The following is a 22,709-nucleotide window of genomic DNA, read 5'->3' as shown; positions in this document are numbered from 1 at the left end:
GCAGAGATACGCATAGTAGACAAAGAAAAGCAGAAAGGAGACAGAAAGAAGGAGACAGACACAATAAAGTCTCCTAAGCCAAGGCCGGGGGGCAGCACATGCAGAGACACCTCAGACATGTAGAAGGAGACTGGCAGGAAAGACGAGACAAGAGATATAGAACAGAGGAGACAACAGAGGAGACGAAGGAGACAGCGAAAGTTATACCTGTTGAATCATTAGTAAGGGTTTATTTCTGTTCTTCACGTGTTGAGGCTTCGATGCATTTGAGGTGTCTGTCTCCTTTTGCTGCCACCTGCTGCTGCGCTGTCTCTTTTGCTGCATCTTCTCTTCTCTTTCTCTCGCTCTTTCTCTCGCTCTTCTTCTCTTGCGACCCGCGAGGCCTTCCAAGTCCCTTTCACTAACAAACTCGTCCTGTAGCACAAACAAAGCCCCAAAACTCTGCATGCATGCAGCGCATGCAACAGCCCGGGGCTGTCTCTCCCTGCATGCATACAAAGCTGATAGCCTTGCTCCCTACTTCCCTGAATTTAACCGTCCCTCTCTCCATATATATATATATAAACATATATATATATATATATGCCTATATACAAGTATATATTCATACAAATATATATATATATATATATATATATATATATACATGTACACATATATATTTATATATTTACATTTGAACGCGTATTAGCATACACCGACGTAGAGAGATTACTAAAAAGAGAAACGAGCAGGCGTGGAAGGCCTAAAGTATATATCTGAGGTGTCTGTGCACCTGGGATATATATACAATATAAATAAGGAGACACTGTCTCCTTTAAGGAGACAGTGTCTCCTTTAAGGAGACACTGTCCCCTTTAAGGAGACACTGTCTCCTTTCTTTAAGAAGCCGTTTCTCACCTCCTGTCGGTTCCCTTCTGTCTCCTCTTCGCTGTCTTCATCCTCGCTGCTGCTGCTGCTGCTGCTGCAGTCTTCTCTCCCTGAGGTTAGCAGCTTCAGCAGCTTTTCGTCTTTCTCTGTGTCTACCTGCAGTCTGCTGCTCTTACGGTGTCCCCCCCTAACTTGCTGTACTATTTGCTTCGCTCGCAGCAGACGGAGAGCAGCAAAATCTGCATCAGTTAGCAGCCGTTCTCCTCCACAAGGCACTGCTGCTGCTGCTGCTGCTGCTGCTGCTGGTTTGGACTCGGCAGCCGCTGCTGCGGATGCTGGGGCTGCATTTGATTCGGGTTTTGCTGCTGCTGCTGCTGCTGTTGCAGCGCTGTCGCCTGCTGCAGTCTCCTGCTGCTGTTTTTTTGTGTCTCCTTCATCTCCCTCTGTCTCTTGCTCTTCTTCATTTTCGCTGTCTCCTTCTTCTTCATCTGTTGCTGCTTCGCCGTCTGTCTCCTCCTCTGCATCTGTCTCTTCTCCCTCTGTATCTGTCTCCTCTTCTGCTTCATCTTGTGCATCTGTGTCTCCTTCTTCTACTTCATTGTCTGTCTCCTCGCTGTCTTCTGCCTCTGTCTCCTCTCCTGTCTCCTCTTCACTGTCTCCTTCTTCTGCTGCTACACCTAGCAGCTGCTGCAGCTCTTCCTTTGATTGCTTCTTAAGTGCCTCTAGCTGCGGCAGCAGCTGCAGCGTGGTGGATGTACCCGTAGCCCCAAAGACAGGAGGAGACACCTGTGTACAGACAGCAGCACAACATAGACATGAAACTGTCTCCTTTGTCTCTGCTGTCTCTTCTGTCTCCTTTGCTGTCTCCTTTTCTGTCTCCTTTATCTCTCTCGTCTCCCCTCTCTCTCCTTTTCGTTTGTCTATCTGTCTCCTTTTGTCTACACCCCAATGAAGCGCTGGGTTTAAGAGGGGGGGGCGACAGAGACAGGAGACAGAAAAGAGGAGGAGACAGGAGACAGATAAGAAGAGACAGGAGACAGATAAGAAGGGACGGGAGACAAATAAATGGAGACAGGAGACAAATAAGATGAGACAGGAGACAAATAAGAGGAGGAGACAGAAGAAAAACAAGAGGAGACAGGAGACAAATAAGAGGAAGAGACAGGAGACAAATAAGAGGAGACAGGAGACAGATAAGAGAAGACAAATAGGAGGATACAGGAGACAGATAAGAGGAGACAAATAAGAGGAGACAGGAGACAGATGAGATGTGTCTCCTACATTGTCTCTCTGAAGCTGTATAGCGGCCTCCTTCCCTAAGAATGAACGCGGCAGCAGAGTCGGGTGTATCTCCCTAAACAGATTAAGGAGACCCCTTGCTGCTGCGGAGACACTTTTGCTGCTCTTGTGTTTGGTATACTGCAGCAGATCCCCCAGCAACTCAGGCGTCATACAAAGAGGGTTCCTGCTGCAGATCTCCGTTATCTAAGGCAAAACAAAAACCCAAACCCTAAACCCTAAACCCTAAACCCTAAACCCTAAACCGTAAAAGCTGCATCCCCAGCTCAAGCATGCCGGTGAAGATCTGAATTGCAAGCAATCGGCGAGATAAGCCTAGGGTTTAGGGCGTGTCTAGGGTTTAGGGTTTAGGGTTTAGGGTTTAGGGTTTACGTGAGTGTGAGCGTGTGTATGTGGGTGTAGGGTTTAGAGTGTGCGAATGGATTAGGGTTTATACATACATATATATATATATATATATGCGCGTGTCTGTGTGTGTGTGCTTCCTGGCTCTTTAGGGTTTAGGGTTTAGGGTTTAGGGTTTACGGCGTTGAGTCCGAGGGTGAGTATTTCTTCAGATCTGGAGTCGGCGACGAAGTTATCAGCAATTGTTTTGATTAAGGGCTTGAGTTCTTCTGGAGGGACGGTGCGGTGTACAGCATTAGCAGCAATAGCAAGGAGAGCAGAGATATGTCTCTGAGAAGGCTTTAAATATCTTTCTAGATAAGGATAAAAGCCTAACAACAACACCTGGTGATGAGACACCAGACGAGACACCAAATTCATAAACACTACCCGAGTGCTGTAACTCTCCCGCTGCTGACGCACGCGACCTGCACACATACAATAAACCCTAAACCCTAAACCCTAAACCCTAAACCCTAAACCCTAAACCCTAAACAGAACACAATGGATTATGAACCATTACGTGCACACAGGGGGGCTCAGGTCGATAGACGCTGCACAAAATGCTGCACTCAAAATGCGAATCGGGAGAGGGTATAAAGCCTAAACCCTAAACCCTAAACCCTAAACCCTAAACCCTAGGTCCAAAGCCCTAAACCCTAAACTCCAGACCCTACACCTATGCCCCCAAGACGCACACCCCATACCTTAAACCCTCATCCCTACGCCCTAAACTGCCTAAACCCTAAACCCTAAACCCTAAACCCTAGAAAGTTACCGAAGAGCTTCTCTGCTAGCGCGTGGGCGTCATAAATAAGATCAAGGATTGCAGCAGAGGCGGTGGAGCCCCAATGACTTTGCTGCGCCTCCAGGCGCTGCTGCTTGCGAACGAGACGCTTTTGAAGGCGTTGCTGCAGCAGCAGCAGCAGCAACAGCAGCAGCAGCAGCAGCACAAACCTTAGTAGCTAAACCCTAAACCCCAAACCCTAAACCCTGCCTCGATCGTACTTCCTAAGGCGAATTATGACAGACAAAATAGGGGATAATGCAAAGCAATGGAGACAAAAAGCCAAGGAGACAGACAGAAAAAGAGACAGAGACAACAGAGAGACAAGAGAGAGACAGCTGAGAGACAGCTGAGAGACAAAGGAGAGACAGCCGAGAGACAACAGAGAGACAACAGAGAGACAACGGCGAGATAACAGAGAGATGAAAGAGAGACAAAAGAGAGACAAAAGAGAGACAGCAGTAAATACGCCAAAGAAAGACAAACGGAGACAGATAATCGAAGGAGAAGAAAAAGCAAAAAAGTAACGAAGAGAGGACAGCTGAGTGAACAAATTTAATATTATTATTTATTAATTAAATAATAAATATAAATATATGAAGTCGTTGTTATTTATATAACACTCCAGATAAATGCAAATAGAGTATTGATTTATTAAGAGACAACTCAGCAAGATACTTAAAAATAAAATAGAGGAGACAAACGTCAAAAAGGAGACACTTATCGAGCAGAAAGACAACAAAAGGAGACAGCAATTCACTGTAAATACACCCTAAAAATGAGGAGACAATTGGGGTGTATAGGCACCTTTTGCTTCTTTAGCTTCCGCTTCGCCGCAAGTGTCTTCTTGGAGTGTATAGCGCTTTGCTGCTGCAGCTCTGCTGCTGCTGCTGCAGCAACTGCTTCTTCTCCCTCCTCCTCATCCGCTTGAATCGAATGACTCGCTTGCACCGAAGCAGCCTGAGCACAACCAACACGCGCAACCAGCTAGATAGCTAGCTAGCTAGCTAGCTAGCCATTCAGCTAGCTAGCTACTCAGCTAGTTAGCCATTCAGCTGGACAGCCAACGAGCTAGCTAGCCGATCATCCAGCTAGCCAACCACAGAGCTAGCTATCCAGCTAGCTAGCGGCCCGTTCTGTCGCACCAGCTAGCTAGGGCGTCTACAGTAGCTAGCTAGGGCGTTTACAGTAGCGAGCTGTCTGGCTTGACGGCCCGCCCGTGACTGGCTCCAGCTAGCTAGCTAGCTAGCTACCAACTAGCTCGCAACCTAGACAAGCTCCCTCCAGGCTCGTTCGCACGCTAGCTAGTTGGGTAGGTAGCCAGCTAGCTAGCCAGCTAGCTAGCTAGCCAGTTGTTAATATTTATCTACCTGAATCTCCCCCAAGAGGAAGAGAGCAGCACTTAGAGCGAGGCGGGCGTCTGCAGCCAACGTAACGGCAGCAACTGCATTAACAATCTTAGCAGAAGCCGAGTTATTCTGAGACAACCCTTTGCTGCTGAGGTGCCTGTACACCTGAAATAAACAACATAAAGCCAAGCGAGCCGGCATTGGAGAAGAACCGCTCTTCAATAAAACAAATAAACGGGTTAATAAAGAGCTCCTCGCCTGCACACAAACCACAAACCCTAGCAAACCCTAGTAAACCCTAGTAAACCCTAATAAACCCTCATAAACCCTAATAAACAATATTAAACCCTAATAAACACTTTTAAATCCTAATAAACCCTTAAAAACCCAATAAACCCTTAAAAAACCTAATAAACCCTAATTATCACCCCTGCACAACAACTACCTCCAAACCCTAAACCCTAAACCCTAAACCCTCACTTGGTTGTTTGTCGTGGCTGCAAAAACCCTAGAAACATCCTTGACAACAAAATTCATTAAACGCTGCCGCACAAACTTGTCTCGGAGACACAAAAGAGACAGTGCCTGCTGCAGCAGCTCCTCGCAGCTCAGCTGCAAGCGCACATACACACCAAACCCTAAACCCTAAACCCTAAACCCTAAATAATGGTCTAAGCAGGGTTCTTCACAGCGTTTGCTCTCGTTTCCCGCCGTTCCTAGCTTTCAAACATTGAGGGTTTAGGGTTTAGGGTTTAGGGTTTGCACACCATTTTCTTGCTTCTGAGGAGCAGCAAACAGTTTAGCAGCGCATGTCTTGTGCTGGGATGAAGGTCTGTCTGCTGCAGCAATTCTTGTATAGATTGCTTCAAAGGGGTGGAGGGTGTGGGGCCCCCCTGGGGGCCCCCAGGGGCCCCCCCTTCTCCTGGGATCGTCTCCGAAGCGAATGCATCAAAGACAGCGGGCCCCTGTGGGGCCTCGGGGGCCCCCGACGCCCACGCGTCTTCTACTGCAGCACTGTAGCATGGAGCTGTCTGCAGCAGCAGCAGCAGACGCAGCAGCAGCAGCAGCAGCAGCAGCAGCAAAAGCAGCCTTTAAAGCTCGCGATTTTAAAGTGTGGGAACGAGACAACGCTGGTCTCTAGGGGATACGGGTTAGGGTTTATGTAAGAGTTTAGGGTTTAGGGTTTAGGGTTTACGTGGGCTAAGAACATAGCAAGGCTCTGTAGCTTTCTTGTAGGTCTATAAGGCTGCTGCTTTAATGCAGCAACGAGGCCTTCAAACTTAGAAAATTGCAGCTTAAATTCCTCCTTGTAGGCCTCAGGGTCTCTTTTAATCTTGTTCTGCATGCAACACAAACCCTAAACCCTAAACCCTAAACCCTCGAAAAAGGAAGCACGGAGACATGCCGTAAACCCTCAGGCGAAACACACATCACAAACGCAAACCCTAAACCCTAAACGCTAAACCCTAAACAACAAACTTTAAACCATAACTCAAACGATAGTTTGTATACTTCTATCGTAGAATCTCATGCGCAACAAAACACCAAACCCTAAACCGTTGCCCTAAACCCTAAACCCTAAACCCTAAACTAAATGAACCCTAAATCCTAAACCCTAAACCCTCAAAGACGAGGTTACCTGCAGCAGCGCCAAAGAGAGGATAGACTCCTCCTGCTCCTCGTTGAGGCTCCCCATTTTGCTTTGGAGACTCTCAACCCTAAACCCTAAACCCTAAACCCTAAACCCTAATGAGTCCTTTAGACCTTGAGGCGCAACCAGCTCGCCCCTCGTTGAGGTGTACGTACACCGTAAGTTGTTTATTTTTGCAATTTTGATGATGCTGCTGCAATGAAAGAGAAAAGGAAGAAGAAGGCCGGGGGCGGGGGCCCCACAGCCGTGCTCAGAAACCCTAAACCCAAAACCCTAAACCCTAGATTCGGTTCTAGGTCTAAAGGCCGCTCCCCATTTTAGGTGTATATACACCAGAAGAATTAATTTAATTGTTTAAATTATTGCAAAGTGAAGCGCAAGCAATTGGCTGGCTGGCGGTATACAAACGCATGCAGAAGAAGACCCTCGCCTCAGGGTTTAGGGTTTAGGGTTTAGGGTTTAGCTCCTTTCTCTTTAGACTTCTTCATCTCTTTGTCTCCCTAAATATTTCAATCAAATTCTGAAAATCTTCAGGCCCTGGAGCCTGTGGTGTCTGCAGCGCTAAACCCTAAACCGTAAACCCTAAACCCTAATCCTTCGATACAGAGCTGAGGGTCCCAAGCTCTAAACCCTAAACCGTAAACCCTAAACGCTAAACCCTAAACCCTAAACCCTCCTTCATTATCGGAGAAACTCCACTAGTATGTTTCTTCTGCTGTCTACGCTAAGAGAAGGGTTTTGACCCCTTCAATCGCAGCTCAACCATAAACCCTAAACCCTAAACCCTAAACCCTAAACCCTAAACCCTAGGATTTGGAGGATGGAGGCTGAAGAGATCTCATTAGGGTTTTTAGAGACTGAGCGAAGAATACCCCGGTGGTTCTTTCCGTCGAAAGTCGGGGGTCTCCCTCAATGGCATGCAGTGTCTCCTCCAAGCAATTTATTTTGCAGTGTATGTACACCTCAAGTCCCCTTGAGTCTGCTGGTGCAGGTAAGCAAATTCATACTGTCTCTCTTAAAGCTGCTCAGCACCTCACTTTGCTCCTGCTGCTGCTGCTGCAGGTCATGCTGCAGCTGCTGGGCTTAGAGAGCTGTTGCTGTTGCTGCGATTGTGATGCACGTAGAAATAGGGTTCTTATGGTTTCTGCTGCTGCTGCTGCTGCTGCTGCTGCTGCTGCTGTGCTGCAGCTATACGCGCCAGTAGAAGGTGCGCCTTCGTCTTCTTTTCATCGGTGCATTTATTTATTTTGTTGTTTCTCATGCGGCTCGAATCTCCGTGCGCTGTCTGTACACCTCGCTCGAGACAATGAAGAATACCCTTACTCTGCACTTTCTACTTTCTTCCCGACTAAGAAGGCCTTTTGGGGTCTCTGGCAGCAGCAGCAGCAGCAGCAGCAGCAGCAGCAGTGCATGCAGGAGGGCAAAGATAGGGAGAAGAAAGAAAGCAGCAGCAGCAGCAGTACAGACGCGTCTCCATGTGCATCAGCAGCAGAAAGCCCGCAGCAGCAGCGACAGCAGCAGCAGCAGCTGCTGCAGCAGCAAGTAATTAGTGAAGATACTCAGATAGAAGTTATAAAGAAGCTGCAGCGAGGAGAAAAACTACGTCAGCTTTGCTGCTGCCCTATGTGCGGCTTAGCTGGAGGGGAGACAGTTGGAGACACTGAGCTTGCTGCTGCTGCTGCGCTACTGCAGCAGCAGCTGCGGCGCGAAGAGCGGAGACTGCAAGTGCTGCTGCAGCAGCAGCGCCAGGAGATAGAAGCAGCAGCAGCAGAAGAGGAGACAGACACTGCAGCACTTCAGGACTTGGATAATACAGAATTTGAATATGAAGATACGGAGACAGATCAGAGGGGTCTCCTCGCCTTAGATGCAATGCACATACAAGGTAAGCTAAACCCTAAACCCTAAACCCTAGACCCTAAACCCCCGATTCTTCGGTGCATCTGTTGCAGAGGTTTACAAACCCTAGTTGGTGTCTGTCTGTTTTTTTATCTGCATGCGGTTGGGTGCTTGTATCTGCTGGGGGTTGTGTGAGGGTTTAGGGTTTAGGGTTTAGGGTTTGGAGTGTTGTGTGCAGCTGCTCGCGTATTGCATGCGCGCTGCTTGAAGCGGCTGAAGTTTGGGTCTGTTTTGGTGTCTCTTCCTGAGTTTCCTCTGGCTGCGGAGACAGAAGAATTGAGGTGTACAGGCACCTCAGCTGCGGAGACACTAGAAGCTGCACTCTGCAGGCTTGGCATTCAAGGAGACAGCAGCAAACAGCTCTCGCATGAAGAAGAACTCTTACAAAAATATCAGCAAACTATCAAGGAGACACCAGGTCAGCCGCTGCTGCTGCTGCTTCTGCTGCTGTTGGTCCAGCTGCTGTTTGTTCAGCTGCTGCAGCTTCTGCTGCTGGTGCAGCTGCAGTTCCTGCTGCTGTTGAAGGAGCAGCAGCAGCAGCTGTTGCTGCTGTTCGTCTGTATGCATGCGTTTAGTGGATAGGGGGAGTTTCCAGCACATGAAAAACAAAGAACGGGGCTTGATTTGTTTGCATGCATGCGCATGCATGCATGCATGCAGGTGGGATGCAAGTGCATGCAGTTGCATGCGCGCATGCATGCAAGTGCATGGATGTGTTATTTTGGGGCTTTGTTGTTATTGTGTTTAGAGGCGGATTTGGATGAGTCTGAGATGGATGCATTTGAAGAGATTTACTCGCAATACACCTCAGAAGACCCTCAGCTAGAGGTGTTTATTAAGCGCTGCTCTCAACAACCCCACCAAAAGAAACACGTGCTGCGCTATGCATTAGGCGGCAAGCCCCTTTGGCCTTTCTCTAAGCAGCAGATAAAGGAGACAGATGTCCCTTCTTGTCAGTGCGGTGCAAGGAGACAGTTCGAATTCCAGGTGCCTAAGTGTTCAAACATACTTCATTCACACTTGCTGCTGCTGCTGCTGCTGCTGCTGTTGCTGCTGCAGTTGTTGCTGCTGCTGCTGCAGGTGCTGCTGTTGCAGTTGTTGCTGCTGCAGCAAGCGATACTGTTGTAGGTGCTGCTGCAGCAGGTGCTGCTGCTGCAGGTGCTGCTGCAGCAGGTGCTGCTGTCGCAGGTGTTGCTGCTGTAGGTGTTGTTGCTGTAGGTGCTGCTGTTATGCTATATTTGTTTTTGTCTCTTAACAAAAGGAGACCATTGGAGACAAACGAAAGCAAATGGATGGAGCTAGAGATAGAAGGAGACAGGAAGAGAGAGTGTATGTGCGTGTCTCGTGCATGTGTCTCTTCTGTTTTATATACTGCTGTCTCCTTGCTGCTGCTGCGCATTTGGGTGTCTCCTCAGGTGCAGCCGCAGCTGCTATCTCAGCTGTCTGAGCAGCTGGGATCGAGCGATCCCGCTGCAGTTGCTGCGTTAGAGCGGCTGTCTTTCGGTTTAATAGCTGTTTACACCTGTTCTGCACACTGCAGCGCAGTGTCTCCTCAGCTGTCTCCTCAGCTGTCTCCTTATAGAGAAGAGTTTGTATACGTACAGCCGGACCCCTTCTACGGCTGAACGCGCAGAGACAAAAGGGGCTTTAAGATGAGACAAACAGAGACAAACAGAGACAAATAGAGACAAACAGAGACAGAGAGAGACACATCAGATGCAAATAGAGACAAACAGAGACAGAGAGAGACAAATAACAGACAGAGAGAGACAAACAGAGACAAATAGACAAACAGAGACAGAGAGAGACAAATAAGAGACAGAGAGAGACAAACAGAGACAAATAGAGACAAACAGAGACAGAGAGAGACAAACAAAGACAAATAGAGACAAACAGAGACAAATAGAGACAAACAAGAGACAGAGAGAGACAAAGACAAATAGAGACAAATAAGAGACAGAGAGAGACAAACAAAGACAAATATTATAAAGAGACAAAGCGAGACAAATATAATGAAGAGGAAGCAAAGAGAGACAAATATAATAAAGAGACAGAGATAGTCATAGAGACAAAGACGCAACAGTTAGTAAGAAAATGTAGAGGTTATATACACACAAAAGCAAGAGGGACACAAGCGTTGGAGACAGAGATAGGGGATGAAGAGAGAGACAAAAGAGACAGAAAGGAAGGAGGAGACAGAGAGACAGCAGAGACACTGAGACCCTATCTATGTATGGGCCCAGAGGAGACACTTAAGTGAAAACAAACAGAGACAAATAGACGTGCTATTACAGGGCAGGCAGCGTCATCTCAGCTGCTGCTGTTGTTGTTGCTACTGCTGCTATTGCTGTTGTTGCTGCAGGAGCAGTAGCAGCAGCAGCAGCAGCAGCAGCAGCCTAGAGAGTCAAGCTAGGCCTGGGGGACCTCAACGTACACCCGATAACACTTGCGCAAAGGCAGGTGTTAGGAGACCCGTAAGGGAGAGAGCTGCTTGCTTTGCTGCTGCAGCACAGCAGCAGCAAGGCAGCAGCAATAGCAGCAGCAGCAGCAACAACTGGAGGCGCAGCACTGCACGTCCCTGAGCAGCAACGAGCAAGGGCTGCAGCACCTCAGGCAGCAGCAGCCGCATCAGCTGCAGCAGCAGCAGCAGCTGCAGCTGATGCTCTCGGATATGATTACTAGCGGGTAGTTGGCTACGGTGTTGGAGTGTAGGAGGAGACAGAAGGAGACAGTTGCAGCAGGAGACACTTTTGCTGCTAGCGCAGCTGCGAGCTGCACATACACCCGAAAACTCTTTGATGTATTGAGACGTTGCACTGATAAAACAGACAAAGAGGATGGCTTGTCTCTGCATGAGGTGTACGTACACCAGGAAGGTCCCTGCCCTCTGCTGGAGCAGCAGCAGCAACAGCAACAGCAGCAACAGCAGCAGCAGCAGCAACAGCAGCAGGAGCAGCAGCAGGCTGCTTAGTAGAGGAGCGACTGTCCCCCAAACCATAAGAAATGAGAAGATAAGACTAATTTTATCCTTTTTTCAATGTATAATTAAACAAAGATCTCCAAGTGCTGCAGGGAGGCGGAGGTGTACGTACACCTCAGTAGGAGCGGTGGTTCGGTCTGGGCCTCGTGCTGCTGCTGCTGCTGCTGTTGCTGCAGCTGCTGCTGCTGCTGCTGCAGTGTTTTTGTTTCTTTTTGCCTTTATATATCCATATAGAAACAAAAACATAAACACATCTACCCAATGAGGAGACACCCTCATCGGTCTATCAGGCTGTAGGCTGCTTGCCTAGAGCTAAGCAGACAGCGGAGACTGCAGGAGCAGCAGCATTAAATATGTTGCTGCTGCTGCAGCTGCTGCTGCAGCTGCTGCAGCAGCAAAAGATCCTGCTGCTGCTCCTCCTGTTGACCTCTACAGTAAGTTCTCCCGCTGCAGCAGGGCCCCTGCTTAACCAAACCACAGATGAAGAGTTGTGCATACACCTCAAACACACACACAGTATTCAAGCCCCTGTCTCCTTCTCAGGCCCTACTGCTTATCAGCAGCCAGGAGATTGAAAAGGAGGGAGCACCAACTGTCTCCTTGCGTCCTCATGACTCCATCAGTGAGGGGCTAGCCAACCCTAAACCCTAAACCCTAAACCCTAAACCCTAAACCCTAAACCCTTGCCAAGCACAAGTTCCAGTATATCAAGACTGTTTATAAGAAGCCGCTATCAGCGTCTGAGGTGCCTGCAAATAGAAAGATGGGAGTGAGGGTCTGGGGTGTATAGGGAGCTCCTTGTGTCTCCTTTGTGTCCACGCGCTGCTGCTGCTGTTGCTGCTGTTGTTGCTGCTGCTGCTGCTGCTGCTCCAGGCAGGAACCGCAGCCTCTCACACATTTTGCTAGATTTGCCTCCCAGCTTTTTACCTGTCTCCGACCGTCTCCAAGTCAACCATTCAGGTGCACATACACCTCGCTACTCCAACTCAAGCAGCTGTGCTGCAGGTGTCTCCTCCTGCGCAGCTCCTGCGGCTGTCTCTCGAGATTATGCAGGACATGTACAACAGGGGCCCCCTCAAGGGGCCCCCATATCAGCCCTTCAGCTGTCTTCTAAGGGGGTCCCTCAAGGGGCCCCTCAGTCGTCATCTAGGGGGGCCCCTCAGGGGGCCCCTCAAGGGGCCTCTAAGGTGGCCCCTCAAGGAGTCTCCTTAGAGGCCTCTGAAGGGGTCCCCCAGGGGGCCTCTGAAGGGGCCCCCCAGGGGGCCTTAGAGGGGGGCCCTGAAGGGGGCCCCCCAGAGGGTGTACATCGGAAGCGTACAGTATTCTTGCAAGATAATTACCCACCTCCTAAGCTGTCATTCTTAGTAGGGTCTGAAAAGCCTCGTTCTTCTGGGTGGAACAGCCCAAGCAATCAAAGACAGCTAGCGCATGCAGTAAGAAATGCTTTTTATTCATACTCTTTATATGATAGTCTTTCAACGAAGCTGTATATACACCGCAACGGTCAAAAACGCTTCATTGCTGATCTACATAAAGCTGGGGCTTTCGATCTCGATGTACACCCCGATGAATTCAAAGAATGGCCATGGATGAAGGCGCTCGCACAGAGCTACTTACGTAAGGCTCTAGGGTTTAGGGTTTAGGGTTTAGGGTTTAGGGTTTAGGGTTTAGGGTATAGGAGCTGGGTGTTGGGCGGGAAGAGGACCTTCTGTTTGGTCTGTTAAGCGTACTTCAAAAGTTTAGCCTGGAGACACCAGATTTAGGGTTTAGGGTTTGGGGTTGCTTAGGGTTTAGGGTTTAGGGTTTAGGGTTGCAGCACTCAAAAGGGCCGTTCTATAGGGTGCTGATTATGTATTAATTTGTATCAGTGATTTGAATTAATGCATATTGATGCAGATGCCTTTATGATTCTGGAAGGTAGGGTTTAGGGTTTAGGGTTTAGGGTTTATGTGCATGCAGAAGAAGGGAGCGATCAGGATACAGCAAACACCGTTTCTACGGCTGGAGTGTCTGTGTTTGCTGCGTCTCGGCCTGAAGTACCTTTAACTCGTTCTTTATTGCAAGCATATTTGGATCAGAGGTGCCGTTCTCTGTCTGCTGACGACTTACCCCGAGCAGCACGTCTAGAAGGAGATAAAATTCTTTGTTTCTCGTTAGATGCATTAGACATGCAGCAAGAAGGGCAGTGTCTCGATGTCTGCTTTAACCCCTTCGGCTGTATAGGCAAACCCGTAGATACTTCAAATGCGCAGCCTCTTGAACTCGATCTAGCTAAGGAAATGAAGTACTGGTGCAGTACGCCTAACCCCCATACAATACCCTCCCTACCCCTAACACACACAAACCGCTAGCTAGCTAGCTAGCTAGCTAGCTAGCTAGTTAGCATACATGTATATATATATATATATATACCTTACCGGCTAGCTGCAACGCAATGTAGCCAGGTAGCATACTAGCTAGCTAGCCACCTAGCTACACGGCTAGCTAGCCACGTAGCTTACTAGCTAGTTAGCCAGCTATCCACCTATTCAAGTCGGGCCCTTCACTAGCATCATTTGTAGCCAACTAGCTAGCGGATTAATTGGTTGCCTGTCTAGCTAGTCCCCTATCTACCTATGAATATATCTACGTATGTATCTTGCTATCTATATGTCTATGTGCTAACTAGCTATGTAGCTATCCATCCATCTAGCTAGATAGCTAGCTAGCTGGCTGGCTACCTATCTATCTATCTATATTTCTACCTACCTATTTATGTATCTCCCTATGTATCTCCCTAAGTGGCTAGCTAGGTATCTAGCTATTGATCCGTCTAGCTAGCTACCTAGCTAGCTATCTATTTATGTAGAGTGTTTGTATTGTGGCTGTAAGAGCTTCTGGCTGGGTGTTGTTTGTGTTTGAGCTTGCAGCTTCATCTGACCTTCATCGTAGAGTAGAGAAGCACTTATGCAAAGAAGACTCTGTGCTGCGTTTGGTAATGGAGGTGAATTTCGGCTGGATATGCATAAATAATTCTACAGAGTATAGCTCAGCTAATGCTCTTTTGAAGTGTATAGGCACATGCGGAGAGCCGGTAGAGTGCCTCTCGCCTACCACGCCTATCACTCTCACGGGCAGCGCAACCACTCTAAACAAACTTATACAACAAGAAAAGCATCCAGGATGCGGTAAGAATAGCAACAATACTAGCTAGCTAGCTAGCTAGCTAGCTAGCTAGCCAGCTAGCTAGCTACCGATGTATCTATCTATTGCTGCTGTTTTGTTGTTTTTAATGTTGCTGCTGCTGTAGCTGCTGCTTTTTCTGCTGTAGCTGTTGATTCTGCATCTGTAGTTGTTACTTCTGTCTTATTATTGTTGTGGGTGTTGTTTCTGCGTCAGCTGTTGTTTCTGCTGCTACATCTCCTGCTGCTGCTGCACCTGCTGCACGTGGTGGTGCAGTGTATATGTCTCCTTTTTGCTACTGTGTGTATCTGTCTCCTTTTATATGGCTTAGATTGCAGCGAAGGGACACTTGGATGGAAGTACTTGGGATGTCAGTCTAGAACGCGTCTGGGTAGGAGATGTCAGCACTGGAATCAGCAGTCTCCGCATAAGCATGATGCACTTAAAGATGAAGCACATAATTTTTGTCGATCTACACAAGAAGGAGAAGATATTTGGTGCTTTACAACAGACCCAGATGTGCGATCCGACTTCTGCGATCCCCTAGGTCAGTAGACACCCCAATACATGCATTCATGCATGCATTCAGGTGTCTCCATGCATGCATGCAGCCATGCATGCATTCAGGTGTCTCCATGCATGCATGCATTCATGCATACATTCAGGTGTCTCCATGCATGCATTCATGCATGCATTCAGGTGTCTCCATGCGTGCATAATAATGCATGCATTCATGCATTATTATGTATTTATCCTATATATAGAATATATTTTGGAGGGTGTATTGTAGAATATTAATATTATGCATTTTATATTTGACATATTATGTGATACATATTTATTTATCATGTACTATGAATTCGATATGCGATATTTAATATTATTTAATCTGTATTATCCATTATATATACTATATCATATGATATATATATACATATATATATATATATGTATATAATATATCTATAATACAATATCTATATAATAATATTTATATCATACTATACATATATATATATACCTTTATATATAATTATTATTATTATTGTTGCATATCCTTGTTCTTGAGCATACCGCATTAGTGAATGCCTCCATATGTTTAAAGTGCTTCTTTTCACAACAAGTTTAAATATATAAACATATATATATTATATATATGAATGACAATGCATATATATATATATATACATGCATATTAATTATATTGCATATATATACATATATATATATATATATTTATATTTATATCTACAAGGACGTACATATTAATGATAATGCACATATATATTTGTACGCATAGATATATATATTACTGATAATGCATATATATATATATATATATTAATGATGGTGCATAGATAAAAATTTATTTTTTATTTATAATATATTTGTTGTATTTGTTTAGGGCCTAAGGCGCAGTTGGTGCGTCCCTCTGATTATTTTGACTTGGTAATAGAGAGCTCATTTAATGAGGGTGCCTACGATATTAAGTTTTTTAAGGAGACAGCAGGGACAGGAGACACTACATCTCCTTGCGGGAAGGGACAGCCAACAGGGGACATACACCTGGCGGATAGCACCACCACCACCAGCAGCAGCAGCAGCAGCGGCAACGTTAGAAGGGCCTTTAAGACTTACTCTGAGGGGAGTATCTCTGCTCTTGTCTTTCAAAATGTACAAGTAGAAATGCAAGCAAATGGATCTTATGCAGTTTGTCTCTGCGATTATAGTTTCTATACTGTAAACAACCTCCAGTGCTCCAAGCCTGATCATTATACAATGCATGCGGGTTGGCTGCGTGTAAAAGGTAAGAAAAAATTTATTAGAAACTCTTCTCCATGCGCTGTACGTACACTGCAACCCACATGCAGACACCCCAATCCTACGAGCTCCACATACACCGTAAACACCTGCCGCCAGAGATGTGCACCTATGCATGCAATGCATGCAGTACATACAGAGCATGAAATGCATGCAATGCATGCAATGCTCACATATACACGTAGAACGCATACACCACATGCAGTGTATACAATGCATGCAGTGCATGCACTCTGTGTGCATGCGTTATTTTGTTTTGTTTTGTTTTTTGGTGCTGTTTTTGCTTAGGCCCCTCGCATACTTTAGATACATTTGCAGTAGAGACAGGGACAGATGCCTCTGTGCGATTATACGGGTACGGGTACACTGAAAATGATGATGTAACAATACTACGCTCTTCTTATAACTGCGATGTCTCTGCTGCTGCGTTTGCTGAGTCAATGGGGAGTCTCCTTTCAAAGGGCCCTGCAGCGTACAGACAGCTGGCGTCTGCTTTACAACTAGGCACTGCAACAGTAGCAAGGCTACGCCCTACATCTGTCTCCTACAGCACTAGCACCAACTCTACTGTTCTTTATCTACCTTCTTTCACTGTCTATCAAACGGGGGTCTTCCATGCATGCTGGACACCCGAAGGATTCAATACTGCTATTCCAGCAGCCAACATCGACGTTACAGGTAACGCTTTTAGGGTTTAGGGTTTAGGGTTTAGGGTTTAGGGTTTGGGGGGAGGGTTGGCACGATGGTCAAACGTGGGGGGCCTTCAAACCCTAACGGACTTGCATGCGTGTCTCGTCATGTGTGCATGCATGCATACTTGCATACACTCTTGGAATGCATCTTTGGGGTGTACATGCATGCATGCATTCATGCATGCATGTATGCAAGTACGCATGCATGCATGCATGCATGTACGTATGCATGCATGCATGTACGTATGCATGCACGCATGCATAGGTATAGGCTTGAAATGTGAGTGTGGGGTGTGGGGTGTATACTGAATAGGTCTGGAGTTGCGTCGTCACTTTTACGCGTTATACGTTCCCAACTCCCTCAAAGCTGAAGACAGAGTCTTCTCTTTGTTTATTAAAGTTAGAGGACCAGCTATTGTTCCTACTAGAAATGAAGTCTATCTTACTAGGCGCTCAGATACCCCTTGTGGAGGTTCAATTGTGGGGCGCCCAATGGCAGTGACAGTGCAGCCCACAGCAGAAGACACTGAAACCAGATACTTTGTTGCAGAGTAAGCAAAACCACCTACCTAACTAGCTACCTAGCTAGCTAGCTAGCTAGCTACCTAGCTACCTAGCTAGCTAGCTAGCTACCTAGCTAGCTAGCTAGCTACCTAGCTAGTTAGGTAGGTAGCTAGATACCTGGCTGGCTAGTATATATAGCGGCAAGTATATATATGCATATATATATATATGGATAAGGATACAAAAGTGCATGTATGTATGCATATGCATATATATGTATGTACATGCTTCTTCTATAAGATATAGGATTTGTATATGTATTTGCACTCACACGTTCATCAGAGTGTACAGATATAGATTTGAGTTGGGGTGTACGATGAGTGTTTATTGCATGCATTGTATGTGTCGTGTATATATCGTTTTTTTGCAAATGTTTGTGGCTTCAGACAAATGACAATAAAGAGATTAGACACCGACGGCGTTGCAGATGATACAGTGGAGGTTTGCTTAGAAAGAGCAGGGAGAAGACGATCCCTTGGTGTTGCCTTCCTTAGCAGAGCTCTGGTGTATCCACTTCATGTCTTTCAGAGGGGCCCCCAGGGGCCCCCAGGCGTTCCTCGAGGGACATTTTCAATGGCTATATCTAAGTTTAGCTCTTTGGGGCTTCATTGGGCGCATGCAGCAACAGGGGTTGATTGTTTCTTTGAAAGCGATTTGCATGCATTCTTCAGTCAAGGTGACTTCCCTAAAGCACTCAGCTTCTGGGTTGAGGAGACAGGCATCTCTTTGTGGCACTCTTCTATTGCTCGCGCTGCTCCTAAGGCCCTAGGTTGGTTTGCTATAGAGGGGGCTTCTGCTGTTGCAGTGCATGCAGACAGCACTCGTGTCTTATTCTTTATTTTAAGAGGAGATCCACCTGAGCTTGAGGTGTACGATATGACGGAGCCTAGACACCTGAAAGACCTGTCTCCGCTTGCGTCTTCTTCGGAGACAACACGTTTAGTGTCTCCTTCTTCAATATCTCTGTTACCAGGGAAAGAAGATTGCCGCGTCTTACTAACAGATTCTCGAAGGAGACAGTTGCTGCTATTCAGCAGCAGCTTGCAGCTGCTTGAAGCTCAGGGATTCTGGGAAGGGATGGCTGCACCTCTTGAAGGCCCTCGCTCTGTGTTTTGTCTACCAACACCTGAGAGTGTATCTTCTAGTCTCTTTGATTGTTATTTTGCTGATAAAGATTCAGGTAGACTTATTCTTGTTCAATATAATACTAAAACAAATAAATCTAACTTTATCTCCGAGGTCTCCACCAATGAAAATGGAACTCAGAGACTTATAGAGCCTAAACTTGTTGTTGCTTATGCTTACAAGGGATACACCCTAATCTACGTTGCAGAGGTCATTAACCCTAAACCCTAAACCCTAAGCCCTAAACCCTTAATAAACCCTTAACTTCACACCCTTATGCCTATAAATGCAACACCCTCATCTACGCTGCACAGATCACAAACCCTAAATCCTAAACCCTTGACTTGACTAAACCCTAAACCCTAAACCCTACACCACCCGCTTCCCCCTCCTATCCTCTGCACCCTGAACCCTAGCCCCTACCCGTTAAACCCTAAACCCTAAACCCTCGATATGGGGGTTTTGCTGAGGTGAGTGTGTTTGTGTTAGTTAGTTTGTTTGTGTGATTGCAGGAAGATAGAACAGAGCCTATGCTCCTAACGAAGCCCTATGGTCATTCTGAGATTCGTTTGTATCAACGCTTAGCATCTGTCTCCGCGGGGGAGACAGATTTAAAGGAGATGTGTTTGTTGCAGACAGGAGACGCTTCAGGGGGTTTGAGTGGGGTGTGGTTAACAACATTTCATAATGCTTATGATGGACCAATGGTCCACTTAGTGCCTCTAGACACCACAGCAACAACACCTGATTTTAAATACACCCCAAGAGAATGGTATGCATTAGGAGAAGAACATCGATTAGAACCTTCTATTGTTGGGTCTTCATCTTCAACTGGTTTAGCTAGCTTTGCTTTAAACCCTTCTGCTGCTTCTTATGCATTCATGGAGAGGAACATACGTATTGTAGAGTCATCTGGAGCTATTACCCTTCGTCTTATTGATATACAAGAAGAACCTGTTACTGTTGAGATCATAGGTACAGGGGTTGTAAATAGCGTTAATACTTCTTTCACATTTAGAGTTGGATGTAAGGATGGACATTACTATAGTAACGGCATGTGTATCAAGTGTCAGACGGGGTCATTTAATAGTCTTGCTCTTATTAAAGAAAACCCTACCAGCTACTTTCATGCTTGTAGAAAATGCAGCGACAGAAGAAGCACTGTTGCTGAGGGTTCAACAAGCAATGAACAATGTCTCTGTGAGAAGGGGCATCATTTAGACAAAGACACGGGAGACTGTGTGCCTTGCCCAGCAGGTATTCTTCAAACCCTAAACCCTAAACCCTAAATTCTAATACTTGCGGGTTAAGGGCTATGCTTTCGGGTCGACGCACTTGGGGGGTTGGGGTTTAATGAATAACTGCAGCTTACAAATTAGGGTTTAAAACTAAGGGTTTAGGGTTTAGGGTTTAGGGTTTGGGGCATGGTACCGTATGTCTTGCGAGGCAATAAAATTAATTTTTAAGGGTTTAGGGTTTTGGAATATGGTGTTTGTGTTGGGGTTTAGGGTTTAGGGTTTTGCAAGTGTGGGGCTGGGGTGTCTCCGCAGGTTATTATAAAGACACCGTAGCAGACACGGGGTGTACAGGCGGTGGCTGTCCCCCTCACTCTGTCTCTCATGTTGTTGGTGCTGTTACCTCAGAAGAGAGATACTGCTCTTGGTAAGCCCTTGGAGACAGATTTTAGAGACAAAATTTAGAGACTATATTTAGAGACAGAACTTCGTTAAAGGGTTTAGAGATAATATTTAGAGATAATATTTAGAGATAATATTTAGAGACAATATTTAGAGACATAATTTATTCAAAAGATTTAGAGATTATATATGGAGACAGTACTTAGAGATAATATTTAAAGACAGAACTTAGAGACAGAATTTAGAGACAAGGATTTAGAGACACTGATTTAGAGATAAAATTTAGAGACAGTGATTGTAGGGAGGCAAGCAGTCTCTCAGTGTCTCTCTACGTGTTGCTGTCGCTGTTCGCATTTGTCTCCTGCTGTCTCCTTTTTTATTATTATATGTCTTTGTGTTGGTGTCTCTTCTTTGTGTCTGTAAGCATGCATGCATTCGGGTGTCTCCGTCTGCTGTGTGTATTGTCTCCTTCTCACTCCTATCTCCTTGTTTGTTTACCTCTTTCTCCACAGGTATCTGTGCTGCTGCTGTTGTTGCTGCATTTGATGTTATGTCTTTCTCTGCTGGTTCTGCTGCCTCTGCTGCCACTTCATGTTCTGCTGCTACTGTTGTTGCTGTTGCTGCTGCAGTTTACCCGGGTATTACGCTGTTTATACAGACGAAGAGATGCAGTGCTTAGAAGTAGAAGAGGGATACTTTTCTTCAGGTGGCTATGGGGCTGCTCGTATTGCTTGTCCCCCCTTTACTTCTACAAATGCAGATAATGGTTTGTCTATAGATTTGACGCACTGTCTCTGCAAGCCAGGGTATGCTCCAGCCTCAGCTGATTCTCTAGCTGATCCTTCTACACCTGCAAGTCTCCTTAAGCGTTGGCTGTTGTTAAACCCCTTTTATAAAAATCTTCAAGACACTCAAGTGTGTATGTTATGCGGTCGGAGACACTATAAAGGACGTGTCTCCGCTGAGGCATGTCTTGAATGTCCTCTTAACTCTTTCTCTAGCGAGTATGGGCCTACAGATAAAAGTAGTTGTAATATGTGTCTCCCTGGATTCTATCATACTTCTAATGAAGATCTACCTTGCGGAGAATGTCAAGCAAATCATTTCTGTGTGGGGTCAGAGCCTGCCCTGGAGGTACTGTCTCCTTTCGCAGGAGACAAAGTCCCCTGTGGAGAGCATACACAAACTGTAGAGCCTAACAGCCAAAATACAGACCCCTTCAGCTGCATGTACGTTACGCAACAATAACAATAAGGGTTTAGGGTCTAGGGTTTAGGGTTTAGGGTTTAGGGTTTAGGGTTCAGGGTCCAGGGTTTAGGGTTTGGAGTTAAGTGTGTATGGGTTTTATGGTTTCAAACTTCGTGTGTAGAGTTTCGCGTTTCGTTCTTAGAGTTTGGTATCTAGGGTTTAGGGTTTAGGGTTTAGGGTTTAGGGTTTAGGGTTTAGGGTTTAGGGTTTAGGGCTTAGGGTTTGTGGGTGTTTGTGTGTGCAGGTGCACTGAAGGGTATGAGTTTGGAGGTATTGACAGCAACACAAACAAAGTGATTTGTCTCCCTGTCCCTTTGGGTTCTTACAAAGAAAGTCTAGGAAATATTAAAGGCGTCAAATGCCCCCCAGGCAGCAACACTTTAAATACTGCTTCAACGTCTCTCTCAGATTGCGTCTGCAGCGCGGGATATTACTTAGATCAAGACAGCAGGGTTTGCCAGGTAAGAAGGAGACACCAAAGGAGACAGATCCATTAAAGACGTAAAAGGAGACAGATGCATTAAAGACATAAAAGGAGACAGATGCACTAAAGACATAAAAGGAGACAGATAGATTAGTGACATAGAAGAGACAGATAGATTAGAGACATAGAAGGAGACAGATGCATTAAAGACATAGAAGGAGACAGATGCATTAAAGACATAGAAGGAGACAAATAAATTAAAGACAGAAATGATAGAGACAGAGATATTAAACTTCCAGGAGACAGCAGAATAAACGAAAGAAAGCCACAGACACCTTTTTGCATTTGCTGCTGCTCCTCCTCCTCCAACCCTCCTGCTGCTGCTGCTAATGCTGCTGTTGCTGCTGCTGCTGCTGTTGTTGTTTGTGTTTGCTGCAGCCTTGCCCTGTGGGTGCATATTGTTTAGGGGGTATTGATCCTGCGACGAATATGCACAGCTCTTTTGTGTTATGTCCTGCAAATACAACAACAAAAGGAGAGATGTCTTCATCGCTAAAAGATTGCTTGTGTGATAAAGGGTATTATAGAGCAGGGTCTGGTACTAGCTTAGATACAGTTAATTGCAATAAATGTAGAGTTAACTCTTATAAAGATTGGATAGGCAATGAAAGCTGCAAACAATGCAGCGAAAACTCAGGGATGAATGTTACAGGGTCCACCTCTTCAGCGCAGTGTCTGTGCAGCCCCGGGTATTATTATAACAGCGAATTAAGAGAATGTCTTGCTTGCAAACAAGCATATAAATATTGTCCAGGAG

The 22,709-nt window shown here is 46.1% G+C and overlaps 3 protein-coding genes across 3 annotated transcripts; 2 read left to right on the top strand and 1 right to left on the bottom strand.

Moving 5' to 3' along the window:
- Positions 1 to 837: 837 nt before the first annotated feature.
- On the bottom strand, positions 838 to 6,385 carry EAH_00021900 (Protein SDA1-like protein, related; the record flags this gene model as incomplete). The annotated part of the gene is made up of 10 exons (XM_013397018.1): positions 838 to 1,656; positions 2,152 to 2,355; positions 2,695 to 2,981; positions 3,332 to 3,464; positions 4,148 to 4,300; positions 4,711 to 4,947; positions 5,170 to 5,301; positions 5,457 to 5,720; positions 5,885 to 6,028; positions 6,329 to 6,385. 10 exons carry the CDS (start codon positions 6,383 to 6,385, stop codon positions 838 to 840), a joined length of 2,430 nt encoding a protein of 809 aa, XP_013252472.1.
- Positions 6,386 to 7,477: 1,092 nt separating this feature from the next.
- On the top strand, positions 7,478 to 9,864 carry EAH_00021890 (programmed cell death protein, putative; the record flags this gene model as incomplete). The annotated part of the gene is made up of 4 exons (XM_013397017.1): positions 7,478 to 8,225; positions 8,418 to 8,657; positions 9,299 to 9,453; positions 9,655 to 9,864. The coding sequence occupies 4 exons, from the start codon at positions 7,478 to 7,480 to the stop codon at positions 9,862 to 9,864; spliced, it is 1,353 nt and encodes a 450-aa protein (XP_013252471.1).
- Positions 9,865 to 11,699: 1,835 nt separating this feature from the next.
- EAH_00021880 (kringle domain-containing protein, putative) lies at positions 11,700 to 21,765 on the top strand (the record flags this gene model as incomplete). Its single annotated transcript, XM_013397016.1, has 15 exons — positions 11,700 to 11,841; positions 12,093 to 12,652; positions 12,898 to 12,934; positions 13,179 to 13,514; positions 14,129 to 14,386; positions 14,713 to 14,928; positions 15,787 to 16,188; positions 16,491 to 16,880; positions 17,208 to 17,445; positions 17,845 to 18,592; positions 19,096 to 19,558; positions 20,134 to 20,211; positions 20,879 to 21,026; positions 21,525 to 21,616; positions 21,713 to 21,765. The coding sequence occupies 15 exons, from the start codon at positions 11,700 to 11,702 to the stop codon at positions 21,763 to 21,765; spliced, it is 4,161 nt and encodes a 1,386-aa protein (XP_013252470.1).
- Positions 21,766 to 22,709: the final 944 nt, after the last annotated feature.

This window comes from Eimeria acervulina, genomic scaffold (assembly GCF_000499425.1).
Source record: "Eimeria acervulina Houghton genomic scaffold, Eah_scaff158, whole genome shotgun sequence".
NCBI classification, from domain to species: domain Eukaryota; phylum Apicomplexa; class Conoidasida; order Eucoccidiorida; family Eimeriidae; genus Eimeria; species Eimeria acervulina.
This window is presented reverse-complemented; position numbering and strand designations above follow the sequence as displayed.